General features: G+C 40.9%; 1 protein-coding gene across 1 annotated transcript in view; it reads right to left on the minus strand.

The window, feature by feature from the left end:
* Positions 1–5,374: 5,374 nt before the first annotated feature.
* LOC137591655 (gamma-aminobutyric acid receptor subunit gamma-3-like) overlaps positions 5,375–27,751 on the minus strand; it is a 34,685-nt gene continuing 12,308 nt past the window's right edge. Inside the window, exons 2-8 of the mRNA XM_068309793.1 lie at positions 25,436–25,530; positions 24,926–25,057; positions 23,320–23,402; positions 18,227–18,364; positions 15,445–15,597; positions 8,116–8,312; positions 5,375–5,778 (exon numbers count right to left, since the gene is read on the minus strand). Coding sequence (XP_068165894.1) covers positions 5,497–5,778; positions 8,116–8,312; positions 15,445–15,597; positions 18,227–18,364; positions 23,320–23,402; positions 24,926–25,057; positions 25,436–25,530 — 1,080 coding nt within the window. The 3' untranslated portion in view covers positions 5,375–5,496. The remainder of the gene's footprint in view (positions 5,779–8,115; positions 8,313–15,444; positions 15,598–18,226; positions 18,365–23,319; positions 23,403–24,925; positions 25,058–25,435; positions 25,531–27,751) is intronic.

A 27,751-nucleotide genomic window follows, 5' to 3' on the forward strand; every position in this document is an offset into this window, starting at 1 on the left:
TTGGTCGCTTAATTATTGGGAAAATAACAAAGGATGGATTTGACAGGATGGATTAAATAACTCATTTAATCATTTTGAGATTGACTTCAGAGAGCTGAGATATTATATATGCGATGGCACATAGGTTTTTAATGAAGTGAACTGCATACTTAAAAAACAATACAAAATTCTGAGAAAATGCTTGCAAAAAAAAATTCTTTAGAAATAAGAATCAAATAAAGGGGAAGTCATTATTTCACCTGCTAATCCGTTTACGTTACTCATCTTTACTCATCGCTGTGTTGTCCGTGACGTGGAAGCATTAACACGCCTGGAAGCCATTCATTATCAAAGTGATGGTGACACTGTTACACTCCTCTAAAAGAGGTGTGAAAAGCTTAATTTCAGTTATTTGATAGTTTACAGTTTGTATGAAAGTGGAGAATTTAATTACAATTCAAAGCCAAATTGGGATCAGTGTGCCCTCAGTTTTACCTGTCAGACGACGCACAAGCTAACCTGTTCGCCTTGCGCCTGTGAGGATGGAAGTAGGTTCAAGGCACTGCATTATTTACGGCACTTAAAAGTCCACTTTTGAGAAGGGAAAGTTTTTTTTTTGGTGTGTGTCAAACATTATATAAGCCATAAGAACAATCAGGTCAGTGTCGCTATTTTGAACCTGAAGGCAGGTAAAGGCTGCAGGATCAAACTTGTTAGTTACAATAAAATGTGATGAATTTGTATAACCAGATTACCAAACACTGCTAAAAACCGATACGTCTTCAGCTTTTAATGTAATATAACCATATGATCATGCTGCTAGCTGGCTCAGGCTAGCATGCTAATGTTGAATGAGTAATGAAAACACATTCTGGCTCCAAGTCTCTCATCTATTTCATCTCAGACTCATTAAATCTCCTCTGCTGTAAAATATTTATTTTTAATATCCAACTAAGCTTTTCACCTCACCATTCTGTCCTCAGCGCTGTACCCACAATGCTTTGTTTAATGTCAAAACCTGACCAAAACCCCCCCCTTTTTTTTCTTCTTCTTTTTTTTCCCCCCACAAATGCACCTTCTTGTTCCCCTTTAATTAAAAACCTGTGGGTTATTATTTCAGCCGTGCCCTTTTGGCACAGAAAAACATCACCAGCAGCTTCCATTTGATGTATAACGCTCATATTCACCTAACATGGCCATTTGAGCTCCTTTTGGCTCCAAGGCCTCAATTTATCAAGTGTCTCAGAATCAACCCTTTGGATGTAAGCTAAAATTTAAGATAGGAATAAAAACATTTCTGACTCGAGACTAACTTATTGCATCTCCTACACCGACAAAACGGGAGGCGATGCAGACGCGTTGTAGTTTTGAAACGTGAAGACGTTACGTGTCCCTTTCAGTCACTACACGTGCTACACGTCGGCGTTTCTGCATGCACATACAAAACGCGTTTAATTCCCTCCACGCTTCCTGTCCGTTTTTTTTCCTGTCAGGCAAAGCTGTCGCTTTACAGTCGTGAGTTCACGAGTCAAAACACATCTCAATTTTTTTGCTGCATAAGTGCCTTTATGCCCACGTCCACCGTGTTAGATTGCCTTCTTGCTCTCGCCTGGCGTAGGTGGCGGGAAGATCTTCCAGCTACGGCGGCGTTGGAGCGCCACGCTTCAACATCTAGACCCTCGCTCCCAACTCTGTTCATGCCTCTTGCCTCAAACTAGGTCAAACAAATTCAGGCTAAAGCAATGATGTGCTCATGCATCTGTCACAGGGTATTAGTCGTATCGTTGTCGTTAGGCTAACAGGCAGCCTGAGGACAATCGTACCTCCTTTTATTGCCGATGCGGATCTTAATTGGTGAACAGGACATTGAATTAGACGTCCCTTTTTTTTTTCTTTTTTTTTTTTTGCGCAAGTGGAAACAATGAAAGTGCAGCGGTGAATCATTTTCCAGTTTCTGAACTCGGTTTTTGCATTTCAAGGTTACGGCTGAGACCACCCGGAGTTGCATGTGGGAGAATAGCTCCAATCATTTAAATACTTAATTTTGCACCGGGCATGTACACCTGCATTATCCCTCCAGTAAACAGTACAATAATTAATGCAAATTCTGCCGTCTGACAGGGGGGTGTCTGTGCTGAATACCAAATTTTATGTTGCATAAAAAAAAAAACATCGAGGGGTTTAATCTTTCATGCTCATAAAATGGAAAAGTCATTGATCAGTGATATGGAAGTTTGACAAAGAGCAAAAAAGTGAAGCATCTGCACATCATCATCGCCATCGATCATTCTAATCAATCGTGCCGTAATTGGGATTAAATGAGTATCAACTGATGCATATTGATTTTATTTGTCTTTTGCATATTCTGTGTCCGTATTCCACCCTGGCTAGGGTACTTTGGTGTAAAAATAGTGTCCGATCTGTTGTCAGAGCATAGGTTCAAGACCCAAAAGTACACTTTTATTTATTTTTAAACCAAAAGGAGCATCTAAGAATAAAAGAAGCACGTCCTACAGATGGTTATTCACACTTTCAAGTTAATTTGCTGCTCCAGTTCACTCATTTCTAGTTGGTTTAACTGTTTTACAAGTTAGATTAGGGGTATTTGTGTCTATTTAGATCAAAAAACAGATATTGTTGCACCTCAATTCTATCAGAAACATATGTTTGAATTTAAATGATGCCTTTGAGGAAGCTGGTTGAGTCTCAGTGGGTCAGAACTTGGGAGGAATTAGCTCTGAGGTCCAAAATACAGACATCATGGAGGATTTACGATCAATAGTCCAGCAGTCAGAGGTGGAAAACCTCAAATGATGGAATATCTCTCACTTCAAGCAAACATCCTCCACCCAGGAAAATAAAAAAAACTTCACAGTAGCACCTGACCAAAATGTTATTTATTAATATCAGCAATGTACCACACACTAGAAAAGAGATACCTATTTCCACTCCAGATCCTGTTTTCATAAAATATTTCCTCAAGAGTGCTGATCCAAGATCAGAAAGGCTTCTTTTTGTGTCCCCACCCCGACCCCTTCGAGGAGACCTCACTGACAATCAGAACAAATTTTGGATTTTTTTTCGTAACGATGTCATCATCTGACGCTTGGGCAAAGCGTTTTTTTTTTTTTTTTTTTTTCTCCAGCAAAGCCAAGAAACGTTGGGTCGATGAGGTCTCCGGGAAAAAAAAAAAAAAAAAAAAGGCTCCTTGATGAGTTCTTTTGCGATTGCCGATGCTGATCCTGGGTTAGCATTCTGATTCTAAAAGAGGCTTTATAAATACAGGTCCCAGTCAGTTGAAACACGTGTGATTTCCTTCCAAGACGTAGAAAATAGTGATTTTTGTTTTATTGAAGTATCTCAACGGACTAAGACACTTATAAAGTGTAGTAGAAAGAGCAGAGGTGAAGGGAATTTACGGCGGTGTGGGCCTAGCTCTATTCAATCCAGTCAGTTCGTGGATCGATCCGACGTTGAAAGTTTGTGACAGCAATGGCTTCTCGTAGGTAAATGATTTATCATTAAAAATCTGTCTGAATATGTAGGACCCATAAATATAAACTCATCTATGCTGCTTGAACTGACTGAAGTGGAACCAGATCAACTACTGGCCTAACTTACATTCCATATATATAACTGTATGAAAATAGAAACATTAATTAGATACATCGTACATAAAAGCTTGTCTCCGAACATACAAATACTGTTTGGGGTGGTGGTGGTGGTGGGGGTGGGGTGGGGGGTGGGTGTTCGTATGTGTTGTGGGAGGAAGGGGTTGATTGTTCTACAAAGCCGAACGACTGCAGAAAACACCATAGAACAGGAAGTGAAACCAAAACGGTCCGATCGTCATCCGTTTCTGTGGGTTATTATTTCCAGCCCCCCCATGTCCGTCTGCCTCCATGTATGGAATCGTTGCTCCATATTTAAGGGGGGGGGGGGGGGTGCAGGATTCCATCTCTGTGTATCGTGACTGTATAGAGGATCACGTGTACAACTTATTTTACAGCACCTGGGGTCATGGCCAAGATGATGCAACACGAAACACGAGGCGTTTTTCAGGACCTTGTGAGCTCAAGTCCTGCTTCTAAGGCTGCATGGAATAACTAATGCAAGATAAAAAAATAATTTAAAAAAAACCTCCAAACATGTACAGTATGTTTATGTGCTGTAGGGCTCAAGGGACTCGTGGCTATAATGAATAATCCTGAAGCTCCTTTTATGCAAATATCCAACGTAAATATAGCGGAAAAAAATTCCAAGCCAAAAGAATAATTTTGCGTCTCACAGGATCAGCATCCTGTGCAACCAGAAGATTCCACTTATATATTAACTTATAACTAATAACTTAATTCTGATTTCTTTGGAATAATTCTTTGGACTTGCTTTCTTAAACTTTACATGATATAATAAGTAAAATAACTGATGAAAATACCAAAGAAATCAAATAATAATCATTTATTAAATTTTTTAAAACAAATTTAAATTAAAAAAAAAAAGATTATTCAAATAATAATCATTTATTTAGACAGAAATTTTTAAAACATATTTAAAAAAATGTAATTTTGTTCACGACTGGATGGACCAACTTGGAGACATCAAAGTCAAACATAAATAAAAATAAAAAAAAGTCTGAAATAAACTACTCCTGTCAGGAATAAACCAGTGCTTCTCTAACACTAATCTGTTTATCCGTGTACCGTAACATACATAATACGCCTGGGGATGTGATTAGCATGTTCGGTATTAGACTGGGATGAATTTATGCAGTTCTTGTACATGTGGATGTAGCCCAGTATAAATATTCTTGGTATCTAGTGTAAATGGAATCGTTGTGGTCATAAAGCATCAGAAACAAAAGCTCACCAGACAACCAACAACTGCCCCAGACACGACTCATATTCAACACGTGGGAGCCGTTCACTCGCCGTGAAAATACAGCTAATGCTAATAATCACAAGAATAGAAATAAGAAAGTGTTGTTTTAGAAAGTAGAAATAACCGGACGGAACAACTGAAGCTAATGTGCTACAAAAACGACTGTCGAGTGCCGCTCCGAAACAAAACAAAAAAAAAAAAGAAGATCTCCAGCGGCGTTTTTTTAATCCCGTCCATGAATGAATGAAGAGCTCAGCGTGTGGCGGTGCGGCGGATGAGGTAATAAAGATAATGGAGGGATATCTCTGAAGCTGCACCCTTTCTAATGAAGGCACTATGGGTGCTTCGGCCGTCTCAACCACCACGATTCCAGCAAGGCGACCCCCCCACCCCCACCCCACCATCCCGGAACATCTGGAAAAATGTCCATCGATTGGTTTCAGAGACTCACAAACGGGATCAGTCCGTTTGAACGGACGCCGGCGGCGTCTTGCGAGCGTTTCGCTCTCATGGCCTTTACATTGTGCACACCATCACACACATATATTTAAATCCATCGCCGAAAGAGCACATCCACGCTTCGTCGTCAAAACTGCGGGACAGTGGAGGGCGGGGGGGGGGGGTTCCACGAATGACCGACTAGAGGTAGAGGTAGCTGACCCAGTAGACTATGTTGAACAGCAAAAAGGAGGTGGGGAAAAAAACCCGCGAGTAGGAATCCAGCTCACGGATGTTGACGTGAATCCGTCCTTTCTTCCAGCCGCCTTCTTTGCACTCCTCGTAGCAGCAGAAGAAGCTGGTGCAGTCTTTTCCGTCCAGGCACTCGTACAGGCAGTTGTCTTCGTAGTCGTGCCAGAACAGGGAGTTGCCCATCGGCATCATGGGCCGCGGGGCGTGGGTCATGTTGAAGGATGTGTAGGCCTGCGTGGGTTTGATAGTGACAGGAGGAAGTGTTATCGAGGAGGAACTGAGCGTGAATCGGTGCAACAAGCTCGTCTCATTAGGGTTCAATGAGAGTTTTACCTTTAAATTGTGTTTTTAACCATTTAAAAAAACAAAAAAAAGCAAAAAACTAAATGCATATGAATATTTTTTCTAGGATCACAATTAGAAGAAACTTGGTCTCACAGTTAGAGTTACTTTCAAGTCCAAGAAGCCCATCAGATAAATACAATTTGCGATTTATTATTTAAGTCACTCGGCTCAATCCGCTTTTTAAAGCTGGGAATGCTAGCGTTAACTCATTTTCTTTTCGATTCTTAGTTTACAATAGTCGTCGATGTACTGTATGTGACGTCTACTTTTGTGAGCCGATGCGCTTTTGTTAAAAAACGCCAAACATCTAAACAAATAAAAACTTCTGACTTTCCAGGCAGGGATGCTGAGTAAGCATCAACTGAGAAAATGAATTACCAGACGGCTTCCCGGGTTATGTGAGGATGCAACTTGGGGGAATTAGACCAGGAAAGTCTTTCCATTGGACGGCCGAATGTTAAGATTAAGAGACACAAAAGACAAAAGAGCTCTTAAATGTGGTGGTTTTCTTAATCGATGGAGAACAAAGGCAATAAAGAGGGAGCCAGAAGGACAAGGACACACCAGTGACTCTTTAACTTAATGAACTATTTTATCTCTGAACATTATTCAACCATAATCTGTTTGCCATCTCGATATTCACATTTTGCGCTCTCATCTCGGGTTAAGGCGTGTACGTTAAATCATGTGGGATGACCTAATTAGGGGGAAATCTTCACACGTTTTCCCCATTCTTCTGCTCCCGCGCTAAAAAGACTGGGAGTCCCGAAGGTTTGGATATGTCTTGTTTGGTAAGGGAATTGACTGAGTGGGTGGCACAAAGGGGCCTCAAGGATAAGGAAGGAGGGGGGAGAGGGAAATATGAAGCTTTCCCACATCAGGACAAGGCCGGAACACAACAGAAATGAGAACGAGGAGCCGAAATGCGACAGGACTTAATTGTTCTGCCGAAGCTGACAATCTGTTTTAGCCCTGAGACATATACAAGTAGAATTACTCTACCGTGAGGGGTAATAACAAAGGAGGAGGGGGTCTGGGGAGAGGAAATGACAGCAGCGCTGGCTGACTCAGTCCTAGTAGATGTGTTCTGCCACCATTAAAACATTCACGGCAGGTGCAGCCTTGAGAACGCCCACGCTGAGCGTTCGGCTCCTGCACGCTGACGAATAGAAAGGAGATGTTTTCAACTGGACATGTGCTAAAAGAGGCAAATGTCAGATACCTGGGAGGGCATTATGGACTGTATATATACGCGTCCACGCTTGCTGGACACTGTCGGTGTCTGGTCCTCAAGGGCAATGTTGAAGCGAAGACACAAAAAGCGTTGAAATGTTTTGTCTGCGTTGTTTCAGCCCGATTAAAAAGAGTTGAAACAAGGCTTTTGCCCAGTTTTGAAGGCTTTGTTCCCTCCTATCCTTTGAAGGCAGGTCGTGATCCCGTGGGAGCCAGACAGGGCTCCAATGTTGCCATGGCACCAGTGAACCTGGGGTCCTTCATGCCGGATATCTGCCAGGTTTTTTTTTAAGTCTATCCATCGTTTTGTCAATGTTTTTAAATGTTGGTTTTAATTTTGTTACTCTATGTTGTTTTGAGGCTGCGGTCTTTTTTATTACTCTTTGTAGATATCTTGAGTACCTTTGACTGTATCTCCCGGTGGTGGTCTGTGTTGTCATTTTTAGTCTCCTTGCTGTCATTTTGTGTCTCTGTTTTAATTTTGTTCCTCTTTGGAGTTGTTTTGCCGCTCTTTGTGGCTGTTTTGTGACTCTGCAGTCATTAGATTATCCTCTGTGGATATTTTGAGTCCCGTTGCCGTCGTTTTTGAGCCTCCCTGTGACTGTTTTGAGTCTGTGTTGTCATTTTGTCGGTCTTGGTAGTCGTTTTATGTCTCCTTCAGGTTGTTTTGCGAGTCTGCGGTGTTCATCTTAGTCTTTGTGATGTTTTTTTTTGTGTGGTATTGCTGTAGTTTTTGCTGTTTGTGATTGTTCTGAGTCTTTGTAGTCATCTCTTTGTGGTTGATATTTGGGTCTTTGTATTTTTTCTTTCTTTTTTTTTAATCTAATAACTCCACACTCATTGACAGTTGTTTCAAAGGCAGCCATAAAAATAACCTCTTCGCGTTGAGATACTCAAAAAATGAAGCTGCTCTATAAAGCTGAGATGAAGATGTTTCTTAAGATCAAATACAAGGCAAATCCTTACAAACAACACCGAGCTATTACTCACCATTCTCTGCGGCTTGGGAGGGGGTCTGCGTACGCTGTACGAGCAGTAGTTGAGCATGGCGTACTCGATCATGGCGGCGACGACGAACAGGAAGCAGACGGTGACAAACAAGTCCATCGCCGTCACGTAGGAGACTCTGGGTAGAGAGTTTCTGGCCACTGTGCTCAGGGTGGTCATGGTCAACACTGTGGTGATACCTGGGAAAATATGACAGTTCTCTATAAAGCGTGATGGATGATAGATGGTCAGCGCCGGGGCGACCCATGTGGAAGTCAACGCTTATGCAACATGCAGGCAGACATGGATTAATCACCATTAATAATGCATAAACGGGGTATTCTGGGCAGATGTCTCCATCCTTACATCAATCCTTCCTTCTATTAATAACTTACATCGGGGATTTGATTTGAACGCGGTGAAGCGGAATACAGTAGTAAATGGAAGAAATAAAATAAGAAGGCTGATATGGATTAAATTTTGTCTCCATATCTCCCCTCTTCAAGTGCAATCTGGTAAAATTATGTTAGAAATCAATTTATAGGAGACGTAAAATCGAGAAGAGCCACTTCAGAATTAAGAGCAATTCCTTGCGACTCCTCAAGACTAAAATATGACTCATTTCTGGAGGGTCACAAACAACAGCTGTCATTCAACCAGCATGAAGTCAAGAAGTACACAGTTATTAAATCAAAGTTGTAATTTCCCAGCCACAGCAGAAAGTTTCCAGGTATTAGACAGAAATCAGAAGTATTTAATCACTTTAAAAGCAAAAGCTTTTGTTCCAGCAAATTAATAATTGAATTACTTCAAGGGAGAAATCTGCAACCTTTTCTCTCGCAGCAATTTCAATATTTTCTCAAGCTCAAAATGTAATTAAATTAATTAATTTTTTTGGGGGAAAGTTAAAGATATCTACTTATGAATTTAATTTACGGTTTTGATTTGAGAAAGAAAAAAAAGTCTTATCGCTGTTCATCTCATATTTAAGCTCTAGCAGAGTCACTTCTATTATCAAATCTTAGTCTGCATCTTACACTGAAAAATAATTGGTGATTATACATGCAGGACATCATATAAACATCTTCAAGTAGAAATTCTCAAGTAAAACACAATTAATATCCGATGTACTTGTACTCAATGATACTCAATGTTCCTTGAAATAAATTATCTGAAAAAGTTTTTTCTTTTTTTTTCCAGATCTGTTCAGGGTTGGACTGGGAATGAAATTCAGCCTTGGCAATTTTGGCATTATTTCCCAGTTGACCTCTAACATTAAGTGGATTGAACGGGTCCACATAATGTTAAGGGGGTGGGGGGTGGGGGGTTGCAAGAGTTGGCACGACTTTGTGCACCTATGGGGGACTTTTTGGAGATAGTCTTGGCTCTATAAGGTGGACTTTACCCAAATCAAGTAGACCAGAGTTCCAGACAGCGATATCAAAAGTCTCATAATTTAGTCTGACTTTCTATGCATATCTTTACGACTCTTTTCCTTATCTTGCACAGTTTATAACCTGCTTTCCTCTCTATTTGGAGCAGGCTGGCCTCTCTCCAGACACAAGACATCCACTGCTGAGATTGGTTGTGCTCTCCTCTACAAGATGCTGACGTTTAAAGTCCTGAACCGTGAACAAACCGGCCATGACTCTTCATCAGGTTCCGCTCGGATTTTTAACAACGTCGATGAAGTGACGGAAACACTTCCCACCGTATCCCAGCCAATCACGTTGACTGCTTGTCCGGTAAAAAAAAAAAAAAAGGTAGCCACTTTCAGACGCAGGTGACCTTTTTTTTTTTTTCTGAAATAGTTGTGTGATTGCGAAAGTGGTACTAATCACCCGTCACACCGGCAAATAACTACTCTAATAGGATATGATGTTTAATTAGGTCTCATTGTGTCATCAGCACCATTGTTGGATAAATGACTCCCCAAGGCATCTTAAAAGGAGAATATTGTGTTCGCTTGGTGAAATGAAATCAATTCTTTCAAAGAGAGATGAAGCCAGTGACATTAATGCCCACTGGGGGCATCAATATCCACTGTCGTGACACAAACATCATTCTCACAAGCTCTCCGGCTTTTCCCTCTCATCCTTCCCTTCTTTCTCTTCATGCTCGTCTCACCCCCTCCTCTCCATCTCCATCCATCCATCCCTCTCTCTCTCTCTCTCTCTCCCCCCACTCGGTCTCTTTCATCCTCATCTCCCACATGTCTTTCATGCCAGAGTGTGCCACTGTTTTCGCCTGTGGTTTCCATAGAGACGAGTTGCTCCCATCTATTTCAAGCTACCTCGTCTGGTCTGGTGCTCGTCTAGACTTTTTCTCTTTTCTCCCCGCTCATTAGATTTAAGCGTCAAACACGGTAAACGAACAACTCCCCACTTCTGATAGTTAAAACCTCACTATTTGAATCCCAATGCACTGTAAACGGTGTGATCTCTTTAAAAAAAAAAAAAAAAATTCTTTCTCACCGCTCACAGTATGCACAGCTATTCAAATTCAAGGTCATGAGTCTTTTCTTTCTACCGTTTCATCCATTCTGTGGGAATTGTATCTACATGATGCCTTATTAACGGGGCGATTCCTCTCTGTAGGTGATCTGAGCACCACAGAGTCTCACACCTATTGGGGGGTGGGGTGGGGGGGAAGCGTCACGCAGAGGTGAGAAAAGCTCTGGCGCGTATGCTTGTGCAATGCAAATCCACTACGTGTGAAACGTTCCTGATTGTGTGATCTGGCAACACAAGAAAGGTGGTTTAGCTTTTTATGTGTCATTAAATGAAAAAATGATGGCATAAACAATGTTTATTAATATAGTATACATCAGGTATTAAAGACCTTGTTGGATCCAGGGAATTAATCAGTTCAGTTGATTTTTTTTTTTTTTTCTGCATTTTTGTGCAAAATTAACTGAACTCTCAGAACCGAGAGTTTATGGAGTTGTTTTGTTGCACATTTATAATTTGTTCAGCGATTCATGCAACTCTGATGTGATGCCCCGTGTTTCCTCCAGCTGGACAAACAAGGGATTATTTAAATCAATGGGATTAAAAAGGCCTAAATAAAGTAAGGCACATGGCTAGGTGGTGATGAAAGGATTATTAAACCACTGCTCGTTCATTCACGACTGTTTTAAATAAAAAATGCTCAAAATTCTTGGAGCACATCACTCTTACAATTTTTTGTTTCTACAATTGACAATTGGGGGACATAATTTAATTATTTTTTAAATTTTTTTTATATATTGTTATAATCCCCAAAGGGAAATTAATATCTGAACAACTACAAACAAAGGCAGAAAAAAAGAAATGTTGCCTACACAACAAAAGCAATTCAGAGCTAAAGGACGAAAACCATCGTTTTAGAGAAATACAAACATGTTAAACACTTTCAGGCAACACAGTTCTAGCTGGTTCCTGCAGGAAGTACAGCTGGCTAAACATTTCTGCTGTGCCGTCAATGTGTTTTAATAGTGTTTGTTTTACAATTCTAGAAAGTTGCAGTCTTGTGCAGAATTGCAATGCGAAAAAAGAAGAATATGTGCACCAAGTTCCAGCCTTCCAGCTTTCCAGAGAACTGCTTTAATGTGTTTAGATCTGTTTGGTCCACAGTGGGTTTGGTGTGCAACAGAAGTTACCATGGGAATGTACCCTAAAAAGAACTGAAATACAATGAAAACTCACAGTTAACCTTTAAGTTGCCATTCTAAGCCCAGATTCTGAATGCATTTTACCTTCAAGACCACATTTCCCAAAATCCCATAGCTCTCCATCACGAAAACGAGCCGTCTGATTGACTTTGATTGTTTTGTGGAGCAAAAAAAGAGGGAGATGTGCTCACAGCAGCCTCCGCATACGAGAGAATATATGCTCTGACAAAGCTGGGTAATATGACATTGAAATTATGCATTGAGGATGATTGTATTATATGCAAAAGTTAAGGCGTAGCTGTCTTGAACTATAAAGCTCTGTTCGATTTTCCACCACAACGACACAAAGCAAACCGCAAACTACGTGTGCTGACGATATCTTCAGCAAGAGCTTGTTTGTTTACGGTAATTATATTGGGGGTTTTCAAATTAATGCACCGGTGATTGAGGTTAAAACGCAACACATGGCAATTTCAGTGTAATCTGATTAAAGATGCTTCACGCACGGGCGAGAGGCCTCGATAAAAGCCACATCTTCCCCGCGTGTAATCAGCAAAAACGGCCGCAACACGAGTCAGGTCAGGAGTCGCTGGGGACCGAAGAATCCGCTCTCCTCTATGAAAGTCACTTACTCAACCGGGTGTGGAACTTCATTGTATTGACGCTATTATTACAGAATCATATTGGTGTCAAATATATGAAGACTGTCATGACCTCACGGCTAACTTTCAATTCCGCTTGACGTTTAATTTCAGTTTGTCAGAAAGCGGGAAAGTGCGAGGAAGAAAAATCGCTCAAGGTAAAGAAACATGGGTTCATATTGCGAGTTTGTGCCGTGAACAGAGCATCCAATTTAGATTCCGCTATATCCTCACAGCTCAGTTTGAGGGACCATGTATCTGCACCTATCTATATCTCATTGCTGTCTTGGTCGGGCTTTCCCAGGAGGAACGTTGTCAGCTGTTACCTCCAAGATGACAAATCAACTTTGACAAGCGTTTTTTGTGGGAATATTCTCTCACCCCCACGATCGCTCTGCCACCAGCATCACCACACCCTTACATTAAAAAATAAACTTTTGTTCCATTGCCTGCTTCTAGCCAAGGTGCAATATTTCATATTTTGGAACCAACATGTGAAATATTTGCTGTAACTTTAGGATACAAGAGTTTTTTTTTCTCCTCATTTCCAGACAATCCAACCTTCTGAAACCATGGATACCACCTCTGGGAGGACGGGGGTGGGTGAGTTACTGCCTCATCGTTGGGTAATGGAAAAAAGGAACTGGGAGATGGACGGGTGATTTGGTGCATCATCAACATTGTTGTAGGCGTCGTTTAACAAGATCTCCTACCCTCGAACCACTCGTCTCAGAAGTCTCGGACCGACATCCCATCGTGAAGCCGAAATCTATCAGCGCTGAGAATGCACTTCAGAGCGATCGTTGGAGTGTTATTTTCTAATATCCCGTTTACTCTAGTGCAACAGTTTCCCTCCGCGCTCAACCTGAGCCTCTGGGTGGGTTTAATTGCAACCCTGTCAGGATCCATCAGCGTATCAGAGATCGAGTTGTAATGGGAATCTCAGCACCACAACATCCAACCCGCTGCTACCCCAACGTCCTGCTCCTGATGGACTAGCGTGTGAGTGACAGCCGTTTGGAAACACCGTGTTCGAAGCGAGAAAGCCCGTCCTGAGAGTTGGGTTGTGGGTACTTCCTGTCTTTTTTGACTTCATCCTTCCTGTTTCTGACATTTCCCCCCACCCCCACTGCCAGAGACATTCACTCCACTCCACGCTAGTCCGTCAGGTGTGTCCGGCATATCTTCCAGTTATCTCTCCTTTTCCTTTACAGCCTTGAGATCAACTTTCACGCCAGACGGACAAAAGGAGCGATATATACCGCAGGAGGAAGGTTAAATGACTTTCTATTATTGAGCTGAATGTTGATGTTTATCAGAACGGGGACAGGTTTTCCTCTATGCGCTAGCCTTTCAAGACCGACTGCATTGTAACGTCTTTCACCATCAACCCACGCACTGGAAGCCTGGACTGTCATTGGTCGGAGGTTGACCGCCTCGACTTGAGGAGAGACGAGCAACGCATCAAAAAAAGAGCTTCAGCGGGAAGAGGAAAATTTCTCCTACGCTTGGAAGCAATGATTCAATTGAATCCATCTTCCCTGTAACCCACGTAATTGGTGATCTTTCGGTAAAGAGCGAGTAATCAGTAGTATTTGCAATCACACTCCGAAAATAATCCTTTGTGTTGTTGTCTCCCTTTGAGCTCGTCTGTTTTGACGCTCGGCTATCGCGGCATCGCTGACCTATCGGCAGCAGAACGCGCCCCCCGACACAATCTGGTTCTGATCCGCTTTCAGCACAAGAGGAAGACTCCGTTTGGCCCCGGCACATGTTCCCGCAATAACACCAGCCCTATTATTGAATTCCAAACAACACGAGAGGCGTTATTGTTTGACTATCACTGACTATTGTTTGGGCTTGATAACGAATAGGGACGGGCAGAAGTCCAATATAACTTCTTTATTACCACAGAGACGTTCCAGATGACCTTCTGTGATATTGTCCGACTGGAGGGGCCGAGTGGAATTAAAAGTAATTCCGACTTGCGTGCGCTGCCTCAATGTGTCTGACGGTTGAGATCTCGTGCTAAGCCAGGAAGTTTCAGTGGTGGGGGTTAATTAGTTACAGTCTAAGTATTATTAAAGTGCTAGGAGGCACAGCGATGGAACATGACTGGTTTTGCTGGAGGTAAGATTCAAAGCCTCCCCCTTTGGGTCGGTTCTGTCTGTTTGTGAAACCGTGGAGAAATTAATTTTTAGATGGACTTGTTGTGCGAAAGGTTAAAGAAAATATTTGGAGATATTTGCCCCCCCCCCCCAAAAAAAAAGAGTGAAATAATAAAACAGGAGAACGCTACAACAAGGAAGTGAGTCTTTTGGGATGAACCTCAGCCATCGATCCTCTCTAGAATCTATGAAGTGTTTTGTTTTGTCAGATTAGGAGTTTATTGCTTCCTCAGCAACCTTTTCCCTCCTGTTTTTAGTCACTATGGATTGTTCAAATCCCAGGCTGAAGGTGTGACAAACGTCACTGTTTGTTGGCAGCCATCATACAATTTAATGTCTTTACAGAAATGAAATTATTTTTGCCTCTGAAGTCGCTCCAAGGTGTCAAATATGAAGTTATATTCATCAGGAATTCAATTTTTTTTTTTTACAATGCTACTATTGCAAAAGGTAATATTTCAATTCCCAAATTGGAAACTTTACAAATAAATGTCCATCTAGCCAACACATGGACATTAAGTAAGTTGTCAAACTTACCTTAGATTCCATCTTAAATAGGGACCATCAGCACAACATCATCATCATCATCATCCACGGGTAAGCAAATGAGATAATGGAAAGCATGCAGCGGGGGAGGAAAGTAATTCAAAATAATTGTCAGCTCATGCAAAGAAAAATAAGATTAAGGCTACAGGAAGCAAAAACTGATGGGACATGCATTTTGTCGTCGCTCAAACATGCACATCCATTGATTAATGGCCGTTATACTGAATGACACATACATGAAAGAATTTCTATCACTTGACTTAGTCCTCATAAATAGTTCTACTGGGTTTCCCACACCGATACATGGATGGCGGGGGGCGTCTACCTAAGGCGGTCCTCGCCGGAGTGGCGTCGCTTTTGATCCAGAAGGAGACCCAGGAGAGGACCACGGTCAGGATACAGGGGATGTAGGTCTGGATGGTGAAGTAGCCCATCCGTCTGCTGAGGTCAAAGTACACCGTCATCAACACGTAGTCGCCTGTTGAGAGACAGCGGAGCTCACTTTATTGAAAGACGGAACCTTCAACATGAATCCAGCAAAAATCCAGAAGGTGCATCTTAATACAAAATAATCTAATTTTACCGTGAGATTGTTAAACTATCCTGCAATTTAAGATATGATTGACAGGAGAAGAAGACAGGTTTGTGTAGGTGCAGCGCTTATAAATCATTCAGGGGCTGAGGATTGATCCCTGGGGAACTCCACATGAAACAGCGCCCCTTTTTCTCTCAGAATTTTTAGCTGAAACCACTCCAGAAAGACATCACTCCAATTTATAATTGGCTTGTCAGAACTTTCTAAAGCTGCACTCAGATCTCAGGTCTTCAGTAACTTTAATTAAGACGGTGGAAAGTCGACATACTTCACTGAAATTTGAAAACTTGTTATTATTGGTCATACCAGGCATCAGAAAAGTGTTCACTTTCTTCTGATATTTTTTGGAATGAGGTCTATAATTGCCTGAAGTAAGATAATATGGGTAATGGCAAGACTGGAAAAAAATAAATCTAGTGTTCTCGCACGCCTCAATACCAAAAAAGCAGGTTGGCGCTCCAGCTGGCAGGAGACAAGATTGTTATGTAACCTTGACAAAAAGGATCAGATGTTCATTACTTTAAATATGACTGGAGAGTTTCCTTTAATAATCCTCCACTGTTCGAGACATCGAGAAACGCATCCAGACGTTCTTTTGTCCTCTCCTTCGCAGATGGCTCAACTCACCAATCATTGGCAAGAATGAAGAGCACAATGTGATCGCAACGCTTGTGTTTGTCGCTCCCACAGGTGCGAATGGGATCCAGTCCAGATCGTATTGTCTGCACAGTCAATCCAGGCCAGTGTGTCAAAGCACAGCCTCCAGTAGACTTGAGTTTTTCGACAAATCGTTTGCAGATGCACGATAATCACATTGGTATCATAGTTATCCAAGAAAGCTCCTTCACTAATGGATCGAGTTCAGGAACTTTCGACGATACATCAGATTTGACACTCCTAGCAGCAAACTTTTCTTTGTCTATGTGAGTTTAAGTCTGTTTTAAAGCGTTTTTTGCGATTTAAATGCGATCTGTGGTCAGCTGAAGGTTAGCGAGCGCTGCTGCGAAAGAATATCGAGGCGCTCATATATCAAGCATGAGAAATGGAATACCGGCGATGTGATCCCGGATACATAGTGGGGATTGTCAGCAATTTTCATGACACATTCTTCCAAAAGAAAAGAAAAAGGGATGTGGAAAATTTACATGCTGGTCGTGTAACGAAAGAAAACGCATCAGCGTTTTTTTTTTTTTATGTGACACGGGAAAAATAAAGTAGACATAATAGAAGCTTTTGGAGGACTTTACGATGGGATAATGGAACACAGCGCTGCGGCGTTTGAGATTTCACACTGGGGCGGTTCGGAGAGGACACCGCTGTATTGACAACGACGGCAGATTTGCGGTGGAAGATCTGTCCACTCTGTCCTCATTAAAACTTCAAAAACCAACTTTTTATGAGGAATGAAGTAAAAAAAATAAAATTAAAAAAGTGATGCATAACAGGAAATAAGAAAAAAAAAAAAAAACGCAAGAGAAATGATGCACTTTCCAAGTTTGTCATGATGTAAATTAATGATAGATATTTTTAGCCGGGGATCTAATCATCATGCATGTGGAGATGGAGCTGAAACAGGAAGTAAAAAAAAAAAAAAGAAAAAGAAAAGAAAGGATGTAATAAATGAGAAAAGTGCTAATTTTCCTGAACAGCATGGGGCGGATGTGTAGGTTTTTTTGAGCGTCTCAGCAGATTTTTTTTTTTTTTTTAGTCGACTGCATTTCGATGCTGCGTTGGGAGTCCGGGAAAAACATCGTTTGTGGAGATGAGGGCGCTCATCAGTCACCTTTGTTTTTTTGTGATCAGAAACACAAAAAGACGGGAGCAGGTTTCTTATGAGGCATAAACGGGATGCTTGTTCGGATTTCCCAACGGGCCACAGGAAACAAAGCAAACAGAATAGAATAGAATCTGCTGATGTCCTGTTTGAATGTAAAAAAAGGGACAAAAATCAATCTTTCTTTGCCATTTAGTAAAACAAATCATCTGCACGGAGAAGTCTTGCTCCTCGGATATTTTCATAAGCGAATTTTAAAGGTCACATTAAGCAGACATGTGCAGAAGACAAAAAAAACAACGTAGGGCAACTCATAAATAAGGTTAAGCAGGGTTAACATGTGTTGCGTTTTCACCTGGCGCCAGGTGTAGCTATAATTACTGTGACGGTGTTTCTCCAGCTGCCTCCTGAAACAACCGAATTAAATCAGAGAAGACGAGGCCCCTAATAACCAGACCGAGAGGAAGGGCAGCGGAGAAAGGAGTGAATAATTAAAACTTCCTTTTTAATATTTAATCTTGGTGATTAATGTCATCGGTGAAAACTATTTGCATTAACACCCCAGGGGAGTACTTATGAGCTCTGAGCATGGAGTTATACGATTACATTTATGGGCGTGGTGCTAAGTGAGCGCCAATGAGGAAGTCACGTGGAGTTTTATTTTGAAACTCGACAATCAGAGGGACTAAAAAGTCATAACGCAACAAAATAAACGGTTCGGTTTCTTTTTTCCCTTACCTGCCGTCGTGGTGAGGACGTCTGTGGTGTTTCTCAGGCCCATGAAATCAAACTGGTAAAGCCTCCAGTACTTCTGGTCCGAAGTGGCCACAGAGTTGTGAGCCCACTTGTACAGAATCTCATCCCTCGGGTAGCCGTCTGGAAGCCAACACAGATTTTATATGAAAGAAACGCCGCAATTAAAGCACGATTCATTTATGTAAATGCATACAGTAACTTTTTTTTTTTTTTTTTTTAATGGTGAGTCAGCGGACTGCAGAGCAATCTGGTATCTTTTGTAGTCTCCTCACAATATGGAGGATTGAGTCTTACATTTTTTTACTTTCTGGAGGATAATTTCCACCCTTCCCCCCCCCCCACCAGTCGATCGGTCTCAAGGATGCCCTTGAATCAAATGAAATTTAAATGGTCTGTCCGCTTTAATGCAAGATATTCGGATCTCAGCTGGGAAAAAACAAGTTTAAAGAAAAAATTACTTTTTTGGGGGATAAGTGGATATATTTTATAGTGCAAAATTAAAAGGCTGGGCATCTTTGACAAGCCTATTGTTACACTTCAATGGAACTACTTTCCCATGGAGAGGCCTGCTTGAAACACTTGAAAGCCGGAGCGTATTCATCCACGACATTTTTTCGGTGTTAAAAAAAAAAAGGCAGGATTTCACACGCAGATCGGCGCCGGGGTGGGTGAAGCGGCGAGAAATCACCAAAAGGTGTTGAATTTCAATGAAACATGTCAACTTTTCCAAGTTACCAAAAAAAAAAAAAAAGAAGATAAAAAAATTTTTTGGGGGCTCATTTGATAAGTGGAAGCGATATATTATATATATATATATATATATATATATATATATATATATATAAATGAGTGACAGAAATAATGAGCGAGAGGGAAACCAGACTAATTATGTAAATGTCTCATTTAGAGGATAGCTATCTATAACTAATAAGAGCAATCACCATGATGCACTACACAACACTAATATAGACATAAAATGTTATTGCCATCATATTTCTCTTGGTGTGTTTGTACAATTATCTTTACTGCAAACACTATTACCACTGTGTGTCTTCATAGCTACAATGTGTGTCATATTTCATGCCTTTAAAAGCCCCCCGAAGCAACACGGTCTAACCCAATATTATAAATTACACTCATCTGAGGTCCTCAGCTCTAATTATAATCCCCGTCTATCATACGAAACAGAAAACAAAAACGTGGGATGTCCAATTCTGCTATGGTGATGTAAACAGTCCAGTTATAACATCAGAATATTTTTTTAATTTTCTTTTCTTTTTTTTTTCCAGTCATGGAAAAAGTCCCACCTCTTCTTCACCGTGACATCATCGTCAAACCATGAGAAATAGGTTAAGGTAGGTGAATGAACAGATGCTACAAAGTGCAGAATTTGTGCTACAGGTGGGGAAAACGAATCGATGTTGTTTGTCGATTAAAGCCTGGTGCAAAACAGAAGAAGAAGAAGAAGCAGGGAGGTAGGAAGACGAGAAACAGGAGGGGTAAGACGATGAGACACGGTTGAGGTAATCACGATGGACGGAAGAACACGGACGGATAATCGGGGACAGGTGCTGGTAATTGGAAGCAAATAGATTGGAAGGAAAAGCAAGTGAGAAATCAAGACGACAAAATACAGAACAAATACAACAGAACCCATTTAAAACTAAAGCCGCCAATGCAGCTCCTACGTCTACGTGTGGAATACCCCACAGAAAAGTTGTGCTTTTCTATTTCCAGCGTGCATATTACCTGTATCGCATTGCGTATTAAAGTAAGAGGAAACAAAACAGCTGACCGTAAGCAAAATTATCTGCACTTTTTGCAGAGCAGCGACTCTTTTTCAAACCACCCGACACTTACAAAAAGGTCGGCAACAGTTTATTAATGGCATCAGCTGCTTTGGGAATACGTTCAACCTGTAAGCATTCAACATTATATATCTTTTGTCATTCTCACCCACACCAAAACTTTTAATGCACCTCTCCTGTGAGGGTTTTTTTTTTTTTTTTTAAAAACGAAGACAAGAAAGCCGTGAAGAAGCTAAAAATCGGAGTGACAACTTTGGATGATTGACCATTCATGTGGCTGGGGTTTAAAAAAAATTGTAATAAGCCCTGTGGCGGTCGTGATGGAGGTCTATTTTATTTATTTTTTTGAGCTGGAGTGACTAAGTGCTGATTACATCCTCCAATGCGTGACTCGCCTGTCTCAAGGGCGCTGGGATGGAGCTAATTCTGTATTCTTTCCAGGAAGAACTATTTTTCAGGTGGTCTTACTGAGCCATTTTGGGTGTCAATAATATGTAGGAAAAAACACGAACAGTGCATCTTTTTAACATCTGATTGATATATTTACACAAAATACAGCTGGCATTCTAGAGAATTTTTCGCCTTTGGTAAGAAATATCAAACGTGTTGCACCGATTGACACATTTTGCAAGACATCTAGATATCGTTTTGACGGAAATGTTCAGAAAAATGTCGGAAACGCAGCTTGAATTTGATTGCATCGATTGATTGGCTTTGCTGAACCACCTTTAAACTCAACATTATCAAATTTTCAAGTATTTTTGGTGAGAAAGCTACGCAAAAAATTACAACAAAAAAAGCTACGATCCAACAAACAGCTCCATCTGCAATGTATGCCGAGGAACCAAAAGGATTCAGATAGGATCATATTGAATAAACTTGCAGCTCTTCTTCAGTCGTTGAACATTTTATTATCTAGACTCTCTGTCTTTGAGGGAATCGCCAATGAATTTGTAAAATTTGTCACTAAGTGAGTCTTAAAAGTCATTTTTTTGCTTTAATTTCCGACCACATACCTGCAAAACTAGGAACACTCCCTTCCAGCCTTGTCTGGATTTTGAACTAATCTAAACAAATATTTTTATTCTAACATAAAGGTGTTTAGCTCAAAATGTTCCTATGAAGAAGTTAACAGATGTTCTTTTCTTTCAGGAAAGAAACAAGTTAGAATATGAGTTATTTTAGAATGGAAAGGTCCATTTTTATTCTGAGTCTTTTGAAAATGTTATTTTGAACACAGCTTATTTCCTCTAAGCAATCATTAATGGCCACAGCATGTATACATTGACATATACAGAGAAAATTATCCCATAAAATAGCAGCACAGAGGGTGTTCTTTAGGACATGATTGCGCCATGCCTGTGAAGTGGATAACCAAAGTGCTTGTAATCATCATCATCAAGGCATTTCATATCTTTTCTTCTGAGCTCGACCAGCTGTCAGGACTTTTTTTTTTTTTTTTTTTAAATTTCCTTCACCTAGTATGAAGTCAATAAACTAAAAATAAAGATAAAGCCGTTCAGGGGTCTCAAGAGTGACGCCAGGAAACAAAAGCGTGTTTTCAAGGTGTCGGATTGCTCACGTATAACATTATGAATGCAGTCCTGAATGTGTGATCTCCATAAATGAGATAGATTGTGAAGTTTCTAATTTGCTTCATAATGAGTGTTTTTTGTCAGACACCTTGATGTACACTGATTCAAAAAGACTTCAAATAAACATGACGATAATATCGTTGGAGCGTTTTCTTTTTCGGAAGTCAAAGGTTGACCAAAACGTTTCTTTTCTGCTAAATGGATAAATACTTGATGAAAGTTAAATGGGAATCTTATTATTCTTTGTATCTTTTCTGCTGTCTGTCAAAAATAATGTTCATAACCACAAATGTAGACCAAATGTGACGTCTTTGTTCCGCTCAGAGATGATTAAATCCCTTGAACTGAGACACGTCGGGGCCGTTTGGAAGTCACTTTCACCAACATCGAATTTTTTTTTTTAATTTCCGCCGTAGCTTAATTATAGGGATCTTTCTCTGATCGGAAAAAAATCCTCAGTAAAAAAAAACAAAACACTGTCATGAGTTTTAAATAGGGGGAAACTATAAATTATGTTCCATTCATTAAAAAAAAAAAAAAAAAAAAGCAGACGTTAGCATTCGCTGCTAACGATTAATGCCGTCGTGGGCGTGTATTCAAATTCATCACATTTAAAAACTTCTGGGTTCAAGTCAACTCTATTCACATGACAAAAAGACGCAAACCCTGCCACTCAGAGTGGAGACTTTATGCAAGTCTGCATTTAAACATGACATGCTGCATCATTATGATGTAAAAATATATAAAAAAATTAATCAATAGATTACCCAACCTTGATACCGAGAGGTGTTTTAATAACGGCCTCTGACAGAAAAAAAACCCGCCATCAGATAATAATTATGAGCTAAATTAAATCACTGCCTGCGGCGGAGGATGCCTACTGAATGACCCGTCATAATAAAATCAAATGTGATTTAAGGTGTGTGTGTGTGTGGGGGGGGCTTTTCAGGTGAAGGGTGACTCACTAAAGGTGATGTTTGATGGAACAATCAAAAAAGGCTTTTGAGGACACTAATTTCACGCCGGTGATATCAGAAGCGTAAATGCAACCTTTGTTTAAATATTTAACCTTTTTTATTTATGGAAGGGGAGTTTTCTCGTCTGGATTGTTTCAAATCAAAGTGATACCTTTCTTCTTTTTTCAAATTTTTTTATTTTTTTTACCCGAGCTCAAATAAACGATTACTATAACTTTTATGTCATCCCGTCTCGGTTCTTTTAGCTGCATTAGCCTTTCAGAAGTCTGTTTCAAGCCTAAATGCCACCTTTACTGTGAAAAACGTGATTTCTGTCTGATCGAAAAACCTACAAAAATACATTTTTCCCACCCACTTACCTAAAAAAAACCATCACAACCGAACAGGTGTGGCTATGAATCATGAAAACACTCATCATTAGGGGCGGTAATGGCCCCCACTGATGCCGACGTCCTCTTGTGGCCCCCAAAGCATCAAGGTCATCGCCTCCATCTCCCTCATGCGATTCATCATCCAAATCCCGCCCCCCTCCCTCCTCCGTCTTTGTCTTCCACATCAGCTCCATCAATACTGATCATTTTGTCGCTGCTATTCTGACTCGCATTTATGAAGCTTGTGTGTGTGTGTGTGTGTGTGTGTGTGTGTGTGTGTGTGTGTGTGTGTGTGTGTGTGTGCAAGCGATTGCCAATATTCACAGCTGGAGAAGACGAGGGGACAGGAGTGCTCGTCCATCGGGAAATTATGGAGTTGCAGCTGGCATTCAGCGTTGATGGTCATCCTGGAAAAGGTGTGGGGGGGGGGGGGGGGAGACAGACGCAGACAAGCTCAGACAACGACATTAAAAACTTTTAAGATCCATTATTTGCTTTATTATATGAATCGCTTCAAACCAGAAGGTTTGGGGATTACATTCTGATGCTTGGAATATGTCAGATTTAATCAATATTATCCAGTGTTTGAGTTTGCAAAGACTGAATTGACTTATGGGTCAGGGTTTCTAGAAACGAGAGATCATTGGATGAATTGGTGCACCAGATGCTTTGGGAAAGCAACAGGGAGGATTTCCCCCCCATGCAAAAAAATAAATAAATAAAATACGTCGACCATAAATTAGGTTTCAATGGAGGAAGTAATGGATGTAAAACCGAGTCGCTCAGGAAAAAAATGGGCTTTTTCTTCTGTTGTTGCGTCTTTGTCCCCGATCTCATTAACCGACTGACGTTGACGCACAAAAGAGGAGCCTCCTTCAAAGCAGGAAAAAAGGGTTTCCTCGCTTTTCTTTTTTGCTCATAGGGGAACAAAGTGCATACAAGTGCCTATTTTGCAGGCAGCTCTTCCAGGGAGTAGGAAGTCCGAATATGGACGAGGGGCGGCTGAGAGAGCAGGCAGGAAGTGAGAGATCCATCAGTCAAAGTGCAAATGCGTCCCAAAACATATGCCTCTTTGAGAGTTAATATCCTTTTAATGAAACAATAATTTTCAGATTCATCAGAGGCTCGCATAAGCAAGAGCGAAATGAGATATTTAGAAACAAACAAACATTTTTGTTTGGCGGGGTTTGTGAGGGATTTAGTTATTTATTTATTTATTTTAACGCCCGGTCCTTCACAGGGGCTGAGAGCAAACACTCCGTGATCGTACGACCGAAAGTCTGGTTTTTGAAATCCTGGACATGTGGGCGAAATTGGATTCCGAGCTCATGTCAGATCTCGAGGGTTCATAAACCCAGATGCCACTCTAGGACCTGAGTGGTTTTTGTGGACACGATCCAACGCCTGACAGACAGGAGGTAAAGCGAGGACTCCTGATCAAATTCCACTATTGAAAATGTGCAAAGAGGAGAATTCACATAGAAAAAAAACGCGCCATCAAAAAGGAGGATATGAAAGCCAATGTAAGGATCCCAGCTGGAATTCCTGCAGTAAGGTGCTGCGCATCGTAATCACTCATCAAACTGTCTCTGCAGCTCGCGTTTCCATCAAAACGCCACCTTTTGAACAGTTTTTGCGTACTTCATTTGGACTTTTTAGGTTTGCACATAACATATAACTATTGACATCAATTTAGAGCAGTACAGTATTCTCCGTGCTATATAGCGAAACCTAAAAGCCTTTAAATTATAATCCGGTGCGCCTTATATATGAAAAGTTTTAGAATAGCCTATAATCGGGTGCGCCTTATAATCCGGTGCGCTTTATAGTCCGGAAAATACTGTAATCTGCTTGTTTTTTCTTTTAATCTTCTTTAAAATTCCTTTTTTGTCATTGCAAAACTGATCTGATCTGCAACTTTTTTTTTTACCTCAGTGTGTAAAGTATGGTTCCGTTGTTCCTGATCCGGAGCAGCTGATTGGGCGTCGTTATCCAGTGAGAGTCAGCATTCTTGGAGTTCCTAAAGATCGTGTCTGGCAGCCAGATTAAGCCGACCATATTGCTGATTGAATAAAAGAGAGACACAGAGAGAGAGAGAGAGCAGGTATGAAATGATTACTGTTGGATTCCTCTGAAATGCGTGATGTAGCTCCACTTCCCCATGAGAGGATGATAAAACACCCTTGTGACAAAACGGGGGAGAAACAAAGCACACCAATCAATTTGTTCCATTAATTACAGGCCTTTTTCCCTCAGAGAGAGAGACAAACGTGCTTCTCGAGTTGAGATTGGGTATGAAAATACAATAATCGTTGCGACGGAGAGAATAAAAGAGTAGCATCGGTTAATGAGTTAAGGGCTACGTCTGTCGAAGCTGCAGCTGCAAAATTGGGAATGTTCCCCCCCACCCCCCAGCGTATCCCGGGTGAGTTGGGTTTACCTATTGAGGGTTAGCGTTGGCATGCTGCTGCTGCTGTTGTACCGCAGACGGGTGTCCACCCAAGTCTGGGCGAAGATAATATCGATCTGGTACTCCTGCAGAGAGAAAAAGCAGAGTCAATATAGTGATTTGACAAGTTCTTTTTTTTTTTTTTTTTTAAAAGCAGTGTGGAGACGATGTGAGAGATGTGCTGGATAAAGTGTGTGAGAGGCTGATAATGCTGTTTGTTTGATCGGCGGCTTGAGAGCATCAGAGGCAACACTCCCTATGAAATACACATTAGGCGTTTTGATATGGAAATTATATTAACACTCTTTCACCATTTGTTTACTTCTCCATATTTTTTCAACTCAGTATTGACCCTTTTGTTTTTTTAATTCTTTATTTTAAAGCATTTCCTCCCAGGTAAAATACTCCAGCTGGTGTTGTTTAAAGAAGATTTGCGCGCTACTTTCTGATCACAACATGCAAAGTCCTTGACAAAGAACATTCTCCTATGAAAACAAGAAGAAAACAACGAAAAATAAGATTTTTTTTTTTTAAACCAAGATGAGACTTTTTGTTTGCCAGAAGGCTTATCTGGTTGCGCCGCAACTGAGCGGGAAGTTATTACCACCAAAACCCATCTCACAAGCAAGTGGCACAAATGTTAAATGGACCACAACTGTGACTCTCGCATCCAAATAACGGCTAAATATAGTTGACAAAGACTTCCATGGATACTCCTTATCTTTGAGTCTTAATAGCATTTCTTAGCGTTGCTCTCCGTTCTAACATCCTGATGCTGTGGCGGTCAAAATAAATGTTTGGAATTAAGATGCCGGAGTTGTCGCAGCAGTCACATCTGAGGAATTACCCCTAAATGCTGGAAGCCCCAGGGGGTGGGGGGAGTGGGGTTGACCTTTTTCTGTCAGAATACTGTTATTCTGTGTTTGTATAACCTGATAAAAGGAACAGCACAAATGAAAGTATTTGATACCTGAGTGGAGCTAACCAATCTGTCACCTCTAGAGTCACCAAAAAAACGACCTTTAAACTGTTATTTCTTCACTCGAATTCGAAAGGACTACCGTTTTTTTGGGGGGGGGGGAAGAGGGTCCCTCATTTCCTCCCTTTATGGATTTGGTTTGGCCTTTAGTGGAGTATCTGAGTGTGTTTATTCAGGGAGATAGAGAGCGAACGTTCAGCTCCGTCAGCTCTGGCTACAGCTAAATTAACCCACTTGGCCTGGACCGCTGCCAGTCCAGAAACATTTCTCTCGAAACTCCGTTATATATATCAATATTTTGACACTTCTGTCTACATATCTCCCCATTACCACTCATCCGCCGAGTAATAGGAATAAAGTGATGTGACAAAAGTGATGTGATTTATTGAAAACACTGCAAATTAGTCTCACTGGTGGTATGAGACTGCCTATCTATTTAAATTGGTCTTCTTCCTCGTTATGCTATCTGTATGTTACTGTTTTTGTTGCTCCTTAAAGTTCCATAAAAGTCTTCTAATATTCCACCTTTCATGACTGGATCATTCATGGCTGAAAAGCATTGATGAACAGAAGAATCTTCACTTTCCGAACACCGACTTCACCAAATCAGGGATTCAAAGATGCGCAGCTTTCCTCTCTCGACAATTTACGATTAATCCCACCTGAATAAATTGCGTTAATCCTTTTTATTGTCAAAAAGGTCAGCCGCATACGAAATAGAATTTCCCATCGGCGCTTCTCTTGTTGTCTCAAAGTTTTTTTTGCCGTCCTTAATATTCAATGAAACTCTTGCAAAAGTTCAGCCAGGAAAATTAGGCCCAGCGATCATATATACGTACCGCTAGTTTATCTGTATTGTCTAAGCAGACTCATCAGCCGCCACCACCACCGAACGAGCAAAATATTAAGGATTCTCCAAAAATCACAGCTGATCATTCCGCGTCGTATGTACGGATTGCAAAATTTTTAACTTATTACTTGAAAATTAAATATTGAATTCTGCCCAGATGGCTGAGAAACATGACATATTCACACTTTCCTTTTTTTTTTTTTTTTTGCTTGAAAGCTGAGGATCTCCAGAAGGTCAGTACATCAGCTGGGCGTCCTCTATATGATGTAAACAACGCAGACTGATACTTCAATGATAAGGTCAGACAGTGAGAAGCTGTTAACAATTCTTTGGCCGATATGGAATGTAAGGAAAAGAGAGGAATCTATTATGTGAGAATGTCTCGGATTCATTGTGCCGTCTGAGTTTAAATAAAAAAAAAAGCAATTATAAGAAGATTTTCTCCAGGCGACGTGAAGCGAATTTCAATTTTTCTCAA

This window comes from Antennarius striatus, chromosome 24, assembly GCF_040054535.1.
Source record: "Antennarius striatus isolate MH-2024 chromosome 24, ASM4005453v1, whole genome shotgun sequence".
In the NCBI taxonomy this organism is placed as follows: Eukaryota; Metazoa; Chordata; class Actinopteri; order Lophiiformes; family Antennariidae; genus Antennarius; species Antennarius striatus.